Source organism: Rhinoraja longicauda, chromosome 16 (assembly GCF_053455715.1).
Source record: "Rhinoraja longicauda isolate Sanriku21f chromosome 16, sRhiLon1.1, whole genome shotgun sequence".
Taxonomy (NCBI): Eukaryota; Metazoa; Chordata; class Chondrichthyes; order Rajiformes; family Arhynchobatidae; genus Rhinoraja; species Rhinoraja longicauda.
The window spans coordinates 7,052,394-7,065,295 of record NC_135968.1 but is presented as its reverse complement, the minus strand read 5'-3'; the positions used below and the strand labels follow the sequence as shown (position 1 = coordinate 7,065,295).

The 12,902-nt window shown below is 47.4% G+C and overlaps 1 protein-coding gene across 1 annotated transcript in view; it reads left to right on the top strand.

Annotated features, from left to right (window-relative positions):
* Window positions 1-10,521, top strand: part of dna2 (DNA replication helicase/nuclease 2) — a 33,312-nt gene extending 22,791 nt beyond the window's left edge. Inside the window, exons 14-21 of the mRNA XM_078413126.1 lie at window positions 2,073-2,182; window positions 3,281-3,505; window positions 5,939-6,132; window positions 6,691-6,780; window positions 6,861-7,038; window positions 7,717-7,806; window positions 8,795-8,980; window positions 10,047-10,521. Coding sequence (XP_078269252.1) covers window positions 2,073-2,182; window positions 3,281-3,505; window positions 5,939-6,132; window positions 6,691-6,780; window positions 6,861-7,038; window positions 7,717-7,806; window positions 8,795-8,980; window positions 10,047-10,241 — 1,268 coding nt within the window. The 3' untranslated portion in view covers window positions 10,242-10,521. The remainder of the gene's footprint in view (window positions 1-2,072; window positions 2,183-3,280; window positions 3,506-5,938; window positions 6,133-6,690; window positions 6,781-6,860; window positions 7,039-7,716; window positions 7,807-8,794; window positions 8,981-10,046) is intronic.
* Window positions 10,522-12,902: the final 2,381 nt, after the last annotated feature.

The following is a 12,902-nucleotide window of genomic DNA, read 5'->3' as shown; positions in this document are numbered from 1 at the left end:
TGGAGTTTGTATGTTCTCCCTGTGACCGCCCGCGTCTGTTTTCTCCAGTTGCGCGGATTCCCTCCCACACTACAACGATGTAAAGGTTTGCAGGTTAATTAGGCTTTATTTAAATCGTAAACTGTCCCGAGTGTGTGGGATGGTGCCCGTGCACAGGGTGATCGCTGGGCGGCTCGGACTCAGTGGGCCGAAGAGCCTGTTTCCGCACTGTATCTTTAAAGTCTAAGGATTAAAGTCTAAAGGACGGTTAGGTTAATGGTATGTGAAACAAATGGGATAAAGAGAAATGTAAAGGGATGAAATTGCACTGAGAGCCAGTATAAACTCGATGAGCCAAATGGTGGCCTCTTGTGTTGTATGAAAATGTGGCGACATGCAGTCACTTTATTCGTTATTTCGAGGCTGTTGTGGTCAGGGTGCAACCTGTTTTTCTGCATTGGCTTTGAATACAATAGGATTGAAGATTAGGAACAAGGAAGTGTTGTTATATTTGGACAGAGTACTGGCAAAACCAGGCTTGGAATAGTTTTGGCCCTGGTGTTCCCACTCCTTGGAGCTCGAAACAATTTCTTCCTGGAGTGTCCCTCTCCATCTCGCCCTTCCCTCTTCACCTCGCCCGTATCTACCTCCTCCTCAACAACCCACTCTCCTGCTGCCCTGGAGGGTCGTGCTCGCCTCAAACAATTTCCCCACCCATTCTGCCCTAACTGTGGAGCTCACAGACAGTCTTGTGCCAGTCCAGACCATCACACAAACCAACCCCCCTGCTACTGACTCCATTGATTCACACGTTGCCTCGGCGAGGCCACCGGCATAATCAAGGGCCAGTCTCGTCCCGATGACTCCCTCTTCTTCCCTCTCCCATCAGGCAAGAGGCCCAGAAGTGTGAAAATCCACACCTCCAGGTTCAAGGACAGTTTCCACCAAGCTGTGATCAGGCAACTGAAACAATACAATACAATATATCTTTATTGTCATTGTACAGGGGTACAACGAGATTGGGAATGCGCCTCCCATACGATGCAATAATTTAATTAGCTAGTCAGTATTAATTTAAACAACAACAACCCAACGAAACAAATTGTAACAGTTTTAAGACAGAATAAAGTGCAAGTAGATCTGTGCCGAATCACTGTGCGATGTGACCATCCGGCTCAGCAGGACCGGTTCATAGCAGCTATGGCCCTGGGGATGAAGCTGTTCCTGAGTCTGGAGGTGCGGGCGTAGAAGGCCTTGTATCGTCTGCCCGATGGAAGGAGTTCGAACAGACTGTTGCAGGGGTGTGAAGAGTCTTTGAGGATGCTGGTGGCTTTTCTGAGGCATCGTGTGTTGTCGATGCCCTCCAAGGCTGGTTGCTGTGTTCCGATGGTCCTCTGAGCTCTATGGACTACCCGCTGAAGAGCTTTCCTTTCTGCCTCCGTGCAGTTGAGGTACCACACAGGGATGCCATGTGTTAGGATGCTCTCTATGGTGCAGCGGTAGAAGGTCGTCAGCAGCTGTTGGGGTAGACCAGACTTCTTCAGTGTTCTTAGGTAGAACAGTCGTTGCTGTGCCTTCTTGACCAGCGCAGCAATGTTATTGGACCAACAACTAGAGAGCAGCCTTGAGTTACTGCCTACCTCATTGGAGGCCCTCAGACTATCTTTAATCAGCCTTTACTGGACTTTGTCTTGCACTAAATGTTATTCAGGTTATTCCCTTTATCATGCATCTGTGAGTGGCTCGATTGTAATCGTGCATTGTCTGTCCACTGACTGGTTAGCGTGCAACAAAAGCTTTTCGCTCTACCTTGGTACACGTGACAATAAACCAAATTAAACTTGCGCTCCGCCACCTTTAATCATCAGAGCTCATGCTCCTCTTCCCTCACCCACCACTTAGCCCTACTCTTAAATGACTACCTTCCCACTTCCTTGGACTAACTCTTGCCCACCCTCTGGGCTCAGCCTCATTTGCCCCAGTCATCCCCTGCATGCCTTTGTCCTGCTCCATGCTCCACGTGCAATTATCTCTCCTTTGCACTAGAAGCTGGGACTTGTTTCACCGATCCACTCTTTTTCTTTGCATTCAAGGCCTGAACAAGCCTCAGAAACAAGCAATGAAGCGCGTGCTGCTTTCTAATGATTACACATTGATCGTCGGCATGCCTGGGACAGGGAAAACTACCACCATCTGCACTCTGGTAAGACAAGTACCTGCCTCGACTACTCCGCTGGCAGCTCCTTCGATATACCTACCGCCCTATGTGTAAGAAATAAATAGCTACCTCTTGGGTTCCTATTAAATCTCTCCCCCCACACCTTAAACCCATGTCATTTTGTTCTTGATTTCCCAACTCCGGGCAAAATACTGTGCATTTACCCAATCTATTCCTCTCATGATTTTCGATAAGATCACCCCTCGTCCTCCTGCGCTCCAAGGAATTTTAATAACAGCTCAGCCCCTCGAGTCCTGGCAAAATCCTCGTAAATCTTCTCCGCACCCTTTCCAGCTTGACCACATCTTTCCTATAACATGGTGACAAAAACTGAACTCGATACTCTAAATGTGGCCTCACCAGTGTCCTGCACAATTGTATGATCTCCCAACTATTATACCTCAATGCTCTGACTGATGAAGGCCAATGTGCCAAAAACCGCCTTGACCACCCTATCTACCTGTAATATAAGAAAATAATTGCAGATGCTGCTACAAATCGAAGGTACTTATTCACAAAATGCTGGAGTAACTCAGCAGGTCAGGCAGCATCACAGGAGAGAAGGAATGGGTGACGTTTCGGGTCATCCAATGATGGGAAAATATGGGAAGCAAAGTAGGATGGTACCTTAAAAATCAAGAAGGCATGGGGTTACGGGGAGAAGGCAGGAGAATAGGGTTAGGAGGGAGATATAGATCAGCCATGATTGAATGGCGGAGTGACGTGATGGGCCGAATGGCCTAATTCTGCTCCTATCACTTATGACCCTTATGACAATGCAATGTACCAGGAAGCTAGGAGCAAGCATCTAATCAGGGTGTCTGACCCACTCTTCAGTTCTGAAGAAGGGTCTCGACCTGAAACGTCACCCATTCCTTCTCTCCTGAGATGCTGCCTGACCTGCTGAGTTACTCCAGCATTTTGTGAATAAATACCTTCGCTATCTACCTGTAACATCACCTTCAAGAGATAATGCCTAACTGGCCGAGTTACTCCAGCATGTTGTGTCTTCCTTTGTAGCTCTTTTCATGGTTACTTTGGATATGTAGTGAATTGGTTCTTTTTCTCTTCATCTTCGGTGAGGTGCGGATTCTATACGCCTGTGGGTTCAGTGTCCTCCTTACCAGTTACACCCATTCTGCCGTGGATAACATTTTGCTGAAGCTGATTCGATTCAAAGTGGGCTTCCTGCGTTTGGGGCGGAAGCAGAAGGTTCACCCCGATATCCAGCAATTTACGGATGAGGAAATCTGCAAAAGGAAAGCAATCCGAAGCCTGGCTGAGCTGGAAGGGCTGTACAAGAGCGAAGTAAGTGTCATGATGTTGCCTTGACTACTAAGCCACAGGGTAACACAACACGGAAACAGACCCCTTGGACCAACACGTCCATGCCGACCAAGGTGCCCCAACTAAGCTCGCCGATCTTCCCCTGCTTGGCCCATGTCCATGCATACCTTAGATACAAGGAACGGGCGGCATGGTGGCGCAGCGGTAAAGTTGCTGCCTTACAGCGAATGCAGCGCCGGAGACTCAGGTTCGATCCTGACTACGGGCGCCGTCTGTACGGAGTTTGTACGTTCTCCCCGTGACCTGCGTGGGTTTTCTCCGAGATCTTTGGTTTCCTCCCACACTCCAAAGACGTGCAGGTATGTAGGTTAATTGGCTGGGCAAATGTTTACATTAAAAAAAATTGTCCCTAGTGTGTGTAGGATAGTGTTAATGTGCGGGGATCGCTGGGCGGCGCGGACCCGGTGGGCCGAAGGGCCTGTTTCCGCACTGTATCTCTAAATCTAAAATTCTAAATCTAAGGAACAGCAGATGCTGGTTTACAAAAAAAGACACAAGGTGCTGGAGTAACTCAGCGGGTCAGGGAGCATCGCTGGAGAACATGAAGAGGCAACATTTTGGGTTGGGTTTTGTGTTCAGACTGGAGATGGGCCTCGACCTGAAACGTCACCTATTCACGTTCTCCAGAGATGCTGCTGAGTTACCCCAGCAATTTGTGTCTTTTTTTGCTCCCCTCTAAACCTTTCCTATCCATGTGTGCTCTCTCCACTCTTGTTCCTTCGGGCCTCTGTGCCTTCCCTCCCCATGTTTGCCTCCATTTTCTCTTTCCTATCCTCCACTCAAACCTGGCGCTGATTCCCACACAAGCACATGCAAAAACCAAACATATATAAGTGCACATTGTAATAACATTATTATATTCGTAAGTGAGAGTAGAGATAGGCCATTCGGCCCATCAAGTCCACCCCGCCATCCAGTCATGGCTGATCTATCTCTCCCTCTCAAACCCATTTTCTTGACTTCTCCCCATGACCCCTGACACCCACGGAACGACTATTCCCGAATGGCATAGCTCTAGACCTAACGTCTAGATGTTCCCCTGAGTTGCATTGAATTGCTGCCACTGCATATCCACCTGCCACGTTGCCTTGCACACTAGACATTTCCCCCACCTAACACTATTCTCCAACCTCCTAATGAGTGCCACCTTGTAATCTGTGACATCATTGTTTGCCCACCATATGTCCTCTATCCACCTGTAATCTCTGGATGCCAATATAATTATTTAAAGTCATAAGTGGTAGGAGCAGAATTAGGCCATTCGGCCCATCAAATCTACTCCACCATTCAATCATGGCTGATCTCTCTCTCCTAACCCCATTCTCCTACCTTCTCCCCATAACCTCTGACACCCATACTAATCAAGAATCTTTATCATCTCTGCCTTAAATGTATCCACTGACTTGGCCTCCACAGCCTTATGTGGCAGTGAATTCCAAAGATTCACCACCCTCTGACTACAGAAATTCCTCCTCATTTGCTTCCTAAAGGAACGTCCTCTAATTCTGAGCCTATGATCTTTAGTCATAGACTCTCCCACTAGTGGAAACGCTCTCTCCACTCTATCCAAATTGTGTTTAACTTAAAGACTTCAGTGTGGAAATTTTCTTGATGTCAATCACTGAGATACGACATTATCATTGACCTGAAGATAGGCACAGAAATCTGGAGCAACTCAGTGGGTCAGGCAGCATCACTGGAGAAAAGGAACTGGTGACATTTCAGGTCGAGATCCTTCTTTAAAATCAGGGGGGGAGGGAAACTCAAGGTACAAAAAGGTGCAGAACAAATTAGAGCTGGCACCAATGACCAAGGAAAGATGGAGCCCACAATGGTCCATTGTTGGCTATGGAAGAGGTGACATTGAAGGGATACGAACAGTGAAACTAGCAGGACTGGGGTGGGGGAGGGATGGAGAGAGTTAGGGAATGCAAGGGTTTACTTGGAATTCGAAAATCAATATTAATTCTGCTGGTAGACACAAAATGCTGGAGTAACTCAGTGGGACAGGCAGCATCTCCGGGTGGAAGGAATGAGATGCTGCCTGTCCCATTGAGTTACTCCAGCATTATCTTCGGTGTAAACCAGCATCTGCAGTTCCTTCCTAGGCATTCATTCCACTGAGTTGTAAGCCTACCCAAGTGAAGTGTGAGGTGATATCATTGACCTCCCACGTATTCATTATTCCTATTCTTTGCTTGCTTCAAATCTTACTGAAAGGAACATGCTATCACTTCCCTGCCTCCAACTACGCACATTGGAACTCAATAGTTCAACTGGGAGTAATTTCCCGGATATTTAATTGGGCGTAATGTTGTTTGTGATGTTGCCAATGGGCTTGTGTGAATGCAGGCAGTGACAGGGAAGGTGTAACGCCAAATCGTTGTGTTGCAGCTGGTGGTCGCAACAACCTGTATGGGAATGAAGCATCCGTTATTTGGTCAAAGAAGGTTTGATTTTTGTATTGTGGACGAGGCATCCCAGATCAATCAGTTGATCTGCCTGGGGCCCTTATTTTCGGCGGATCGGTTTGTGCTGGTGGGCGATCATCAACAGTTGCCTCCCGTCATTCAGAGCTCACATGCCAGGTACGTCCTCAGTTGGAACGACGTGAATTTCACGATAATCTTGGAACTAATTAAGTGCTTTATGAAACAAACTCACCTCTGTCAAAATGTAGAAACTGATGCTGCAGGGCATGTATGTAGGGCAGCACGGTGGCGCAGTGGTAGAATTGCTGCCTTACAGCGGCAAAGACCCAGGTTCGATCCTGACTACGGGTGCTGTCGGTACAGAGTTTGAATGTTCTCGCCGTGACCTGCATATATTTTCTCCAGGAGCTCCAGTTTCCTCTCACAGTCTGAAGACGTACAGATTTGTAGGCTAATTGACTTGGTAAAATTGTAAATTGTTCCTGGTTTGTGTAGGATAGTGTTGGTGATCAGGGATCGCTGGTCGGTGCGGACTCGGTGGGCCTAGGGGCCTGTTTCCGCGCTGTATCACACTGTCAGAGATTATGTGGAGAAGGCAGAAGAATGGGGTTAGGAGGGAGAGATAGATCAGCCACGATTGAATGGCAGAGTAGACTTGATGGGCCGAATGGCCTAATTCTACTCCTATCACACGACCTTATTCTGTGCCAACAGAGCCCTGGGAATGGACGAGAGTCTGTTTAAACGTCTGGAGAAGAATCTTGATGCCGTGGTTCAGCTGAACGTTCAGTACCGAATGAACAGGTACTTGCTTCGAGTCATACACGTGATTTATTGCACGTGTTTCAGGCGGTGCTGTCATAAACCTTTGTCACCCTCCACAGAACGATTATGTCGCTCAGTAATACACTAGTCTATGAAGGAAAGTTGATGTGCGGATCGGATCAAGTGGCGACTGCAGCGTTAAAGCTGTCCAGGTGGTGTGAGCTGGACACGCACGCTTCCTGGTTGAAGGATGCTCTGGAACCCAGTCATCCAGTTTGTTTCCTTAACACTGAACAGGTGAGTTCATGAGTGATAGGAGTGGAATTAGGCCTTTCGGCCCATTGAGTCTACTCCACCATCTACCTCTCCCTCCCAACCCCATTCTGCCTTCTCCCCATAACCTCTGACACCCGTACCAATGAAGAATCTATCTATAAGAAGATAACTGCAGAAGCTGGTACAAATCAAAGGTATTTATTCACAAAATGCTGGAGTAACTCAGCAGGTCAGGCAGCATCTCTGGAGAGAAGGAATGGGTGACGTTTCGGGTCGAGACCCGAAATGTCACCCATTCCTTCTCTCCCGAGATGCTGCCTGACCTGCTGAGTTACTCCAGCATTTTGTGAATAAGAATCTATCTATCTCTGCCTTAAATATATCCACTGACGGCCTCCACAGCCTTCTGTGGCAAAGAATTGCACAGATTCACCACCCTTTCTCCTCATCTCCTTCCTAAAAGAGCGTCCTTTTATTCTGAGGCTATCTAAAGACTAGTAAATGGCCTGCCCCCTTATTCTTAAACTGTGACCCCTGGTTCTGGACTCCCCCAACATTGGGAACATTTTTCCTGCATCGGAAAATGCATCTGTCATGTGGAAGGAGAGGGGAAGAGTGGCGTGAGGGGTTTCTGTCTTGTATAGAATTTGTCACTCACTGCACAAATGTATTTCATTTGAGGCTTTGTGTTTGTCCAAGGTACCGGCCCCTGAGACTGAAGAACATTGTGGAGTGAGTAACCTGACTGAGGCTGAATTAGTGTACTGCCTAACCACAGCTTTACTAAAGGTAGGTCTATCTGACTTTGAAGGAACTGTACACACCCCAGCAACGTGAAGTATTGAGCACATTGTGCTCTTAGGACCAGTCAGAGCAATTGTCACTTACTCCAGAACATTAATTTAATGTTGATCATGACAACTGCCTGATTCCTGATGGTTGTCAGAAATCTTCAAATTAAGTCTTTAGACTTCAGAGATACAGCATGGAAACAGGCCCTTCGGCCCACCGAGTCTGCGCCGACCAGCGATCACCCCAACACTAACACTATCCTATGCACTAGGGACAATTTGCAATTTTACCAAAGCCGATTAAACTACAAACCCGCACGTCTTTGGAGTGTGGGAGGAAAGCGAAGATCTCGGAGAAAAGTCACGGGGAGAACGTACGAACTCCGTACAGACAGCACCCGTAGTCGGGATCGAACCCGGGTCTCTGACGCTGCAAGCACTGTAAGGCTTCCTCCACCATTAAGCAGCCTTGTGCAATTAATCTCTCTTAGTTGCACCTGACCATGTCCAGAGAATCACCAGCTGCTCTTCCTGCACCTTAAGAGGCCGGCACAGTGGTAGAGTTGCTGCCTTACAGCGCCAGAGACCGGGGTTCGATCCTGACTATGGGTGCTGTCTGTACGGAGTTTGTACATCCTCCCTGTGGCCGTGTGGGTTTTCTCCGGGTGCTCCTGTTTCCTCCCACACTCCAAAGACGTGTAGGTTTGTAGATTAATTGGCTCCTGTAAATTGTCCTTGGTGCATAGGATAGAAATAGTGTACGGGTGATTATTGGTCGGCTTAGGCTGAAGGGCTAAGGGTGTTTCCACGCTGTATTTCTAAACTATCATTTTAATGTTCCCAAGCTTTGTTTTGCACCTCCTCTCGGTCGCTTAACAACATCCACAGCACAGCCTGTTGTTTGGATGAGGCAGCAATTCAGAACCACGCGATGGAGGATGGCATTTCTGTGGCTGACATGAATTCTTGGGTTATTTTGCAAACAGGCTGGATGCAAGGCCTTTAACATTGGGGTCATTGCACCGTACAGACAGCAGCTTAAGGCAGTCTCCGCGATACTGACGAGGGACAAAGCTTTTAGCGCCATCGAGGTGAACACAGTGGACAAGTACCAGGGCCGAGACAAAAGCGTCATCATTCTGTCCTTTGTTCGGAGTAACAGTGAAGGAAAGGTGAGTGAAATGATGTTCCCACTGCGTACGGTTACCAAACTCTACTGGCAGTCCAAAGATAGACTCAAAAAACTGGAGTAACTCAGTGTAATATAAGAAAATAACTGCAGATGCTGGTACAAATCGATTTATTCACAAAATGCTGGAGTAACTCAGCAGGTCAGGCAGCATCTCGGGAGAGAAGGAATGGGTGATGGGTGAATGGGTCTCGACCCGAAACGTCACCCATTCCTTCTCTCCCGAGATGCTGCCTGACCTGCTGAGTTACTCCAGCATTTTGGGAGTAACTCAGTGGGTCATGCAGCATCTCTGAGAAAAGGAATAGGTAACGTTTCAGGTCTAGACTCGTCTTCATTCTCGACCCAGAACCTCTCCTATTCCTTTTCTTCAAAGATGCTGCCCAACCCGCTGAGTTACTCCAGCTTTTAGTGTCTATTTTTGGTTTAAACCAGCACCTGCGGTTTCTTCCTACACGTTTTGTCTGCTGCTTCCTATCGAGACCACATCACAAGATTAGATATTGTTCAGCCAGAGCTGGACACATATCTCGGCATCTGCATTGTCAGCTGTGCATTGGTTTTCCAGTTGAGGGCATTTCAGCAGGTATTCCATTGTTTGTGGCTCAGTGCCACATTCGCAGGTGACATGGTTGGAGTTCCATCCCCACTTGTCTAGAGGCACCTTGGCTCTGCCAACACCAGTTCCCAATCGATTGAGGCATTTCCATCTGGCCCAACTTGCGTCTGCAACAGGAGGCTGTTGCTCACTTGTCGTTAGTCCCGTGGTGATCAAGGGAGGTAGAGTGGATAGTCTATCATCCCATATGGAGACTCGTGCTTCACTTGTTGTAATGCCAGCCTCAAGAGGAGTCACACAGTTGAGAAAACTTCTCCTCGACTTTAGTCGGCTGGGAAATGGTGTCTGGCCAAACATTGGATGTGGTTCATCTGTTCCCTGCCGCTGGTGCTCCTTCGTGCTGGCTCCTGCTCTGCTGATGTCTGGCGTCTGCTGCAAAGTGTTCAATGTGCAAAGTATAATAACTCCACTGAACTTTCTTCCTTGCAAGCTCGGAGAACTGCTGAAGGACTGGCGAAGGTTAAATGTCGCGCTGACTAGAGCAAAGCACAAGCTGGTAATGCTGGGAAATATATCTACCCTGTTGCAATATGCTCCTTTGAAAAAACTACTGGATCACTTGAAGAATGAAGAAATGATATCCTTAACAAGTGATGGCTTTGTCTGGGATTTAAATGATGTATAAATAGCAGAGATCAAGTACAGGATGGCGGTGGCGCAGCGGTAGAGTTGCTGCCTCACAGCACCAGAGACCTGTGTTCGATCCTGACTACAGGTGCTGTCTGTACAGAGTCTGTATGTTTTAGTTTAGTTTAGAGATACAGTGCGGAAACAGGCCCTTTCGGCCCACCGGGTCCGCGCCGCCCAGTGATCCCCGCATATATTAACACTATTCTACACCCACTAGGGACAATTTTTACATTTACCAAGCCAATTAACCTATAAACCTGTACGTCTTTGGAGTGTGGGAGGAAACCGAAGATCTTGGAGAAAGCCCACGCAGGTCATGGGGAGAACGTACAAACTCCGTACAGACAGCGCCCGTAGTCGGGATCGAACCCGTGTCTCTGGCGCTGCATTCGCTGTAAGGCAGCAACTCTACCGCTGCGCCACCTTTGCACGTTCTCCCCGTGACCGCGTGGGTTTTCACCGGGTGCTCCAGTTTCCATCCACACTCCTAAGACGTACAGGTTTGTAGATTAATTGGCTTTGGTAAAAATTGTAAGTTGCGTTAGTATGTCGGGCAATGTTAGTGTACGTGGATCTCTGGTCCATGCGGGCTCGGTGGTTTGATCCCGACTATGCTCCCACACTCCAAAGACGTACAGGTTTGTAGGTGAAATTGGCTTGGTAAATAAAAAGTGTCCCTCGTGTGTGTAGGATTATGTTAATATGCGGGGACCGCTCGTCGGCGCGGATCCGGTGGGCACTGTGTTTCCGCACTGTAACCGAAGCTAAGCTACTGTGAATGTATTTTCAGAATGCATGTCCTCCTTTTCCTTAACCAAGTCTACATCATTGACCTCCCCCCTGCGGCACATAAACTCACTGCTGTGAATTGAACTGAGTGATTTCCCTGAATAATGTGAAGATGGTGAACTGCAGTTTGCTGCTACACTACTCCGATAACAATGGACCAAGGTTTTCCACATCGATTACCTCGTAAATAAGTACAGTGCTCTGATCAGTGGAACCTATGTTTGACAGTCATTTGAATTTTATACCATTAAATAAATATTCAATCCCAGAAGTTCTTATTGGTGTATCATTGCAGAAGTGCTTGCAATCCTTGATGCTCTGAGGTGGCACAGGCTAGTGTAATGACTCCTCAATTATATAACAAACTGCATTCAGGTTGAGAATCTTGTTCCTTTGGTGCCTTTGTCTCACATGTGGTGATTGATAGGCTGATCCGATCAGGCTGGGTGTGTAGGAAGGAACTGCAGATGTTGGTTTACACCGTAGACACAAAATGCTGGAGTAACTCAGGCAGCGTCTCTGGACAGAAGGAATGGGTGACGTTTTGGGTTGAGAGCCTTCTTCAGACTGAGAGTCGGGGAGGGAGACACAGAGATGAAGTGCAAGGTGTGAAAACGAGACATCAAAGGGGGTGGAGTCAAGGAGAATGTAGAATAAATCATTGTAGACAGACACAAAATGCTGGAGTAACTTAGCGGGACAGACAGCATCTCTGGATAGATGGAATGGGTGATGTTTCGGGTCGAGACCCTTCTTCAAACGGGACCATTCTGATCAGAATAGATCATTGTTAGCTCGAAGTTGACAACGAAGCATACCGAGATAAAATTTAACCAGGGAAGTCCGAGAACTAGGTAGGGGGAGGGATGGAGTGGGGGAAAGCAAGGGTTACTTGAAGTTTGTGAAGTCAATATTTCATACCTTTGGGTTTGACAAAGTCGACCCTTTAATAAGACTCAAGGACTCTTCATGATTTTCCATCAGCAGCGAGTTTACTTGCACAAGGGGAGAAGTGTCTCAGTCAAAGGCTGTGATCACAGCTCCAAAGTCAAGTCGGCACAGTAGGACATTTATACACCAAAAATGATAACAACTGAGGAAGTACAGATATGAGGTACGTAATATTTACATTGATATGTAAATTACAGGAATTGTGCTTTATTCTTACATTGTACAAAAGACGCGACTTCACGGTTCCGCATGCTACAAGATACAAAGGTAACATCAATTAATGTGTTAATTGTGAGTCTGCAAGAACCGGGTTATAGTGGAATTAACAGTTAGTATGTTAAGTGATAGATACTGACAGGCGTCTTTTGGACTCTGCGAGCAACAGAGCACAAAGGCAAGGGCAATGAATATGTTAATGCCAGATGCTAGCTGGCAACTTGAACTAATGTATTAATAGACAATAGACAATAGACAATAGACAATAGGTGCAGGAGTAGGCCATTCAGCCCTTCGAGCCAGCACCGCCATTCAATGCGATCATGGCTGATCACTATCAATCAGTACCCCGTTCCTGCCTTCTCCCCATACCCCCTCACTCCGCTATCCTTAAGAGCTCTATCCAGCTCTCTCTTGAAAGCATCCAACGAACTGGCCTCCACTGCCTTCTGAGGCAGATAATTCCACACCTTCACCACCCTCTGACTGAAAAAGTTCTTCCTCATCTCCGTTCTAAATAATAAACACCATCGACAGTTTTTGGGACTTCCACAGGTTGTAAGGTGCCCAAGAGCACTACGAGGTGCTGTTCCTCCAATTTGCATTGGGCCTCACTCTGACAGTGGAGGAGGCCCAGGACAGAAAGGCCAGTGTGGGGAATGGGAGGGGGAGTTAAGTGTTTGGGGAATCATCATAGAAA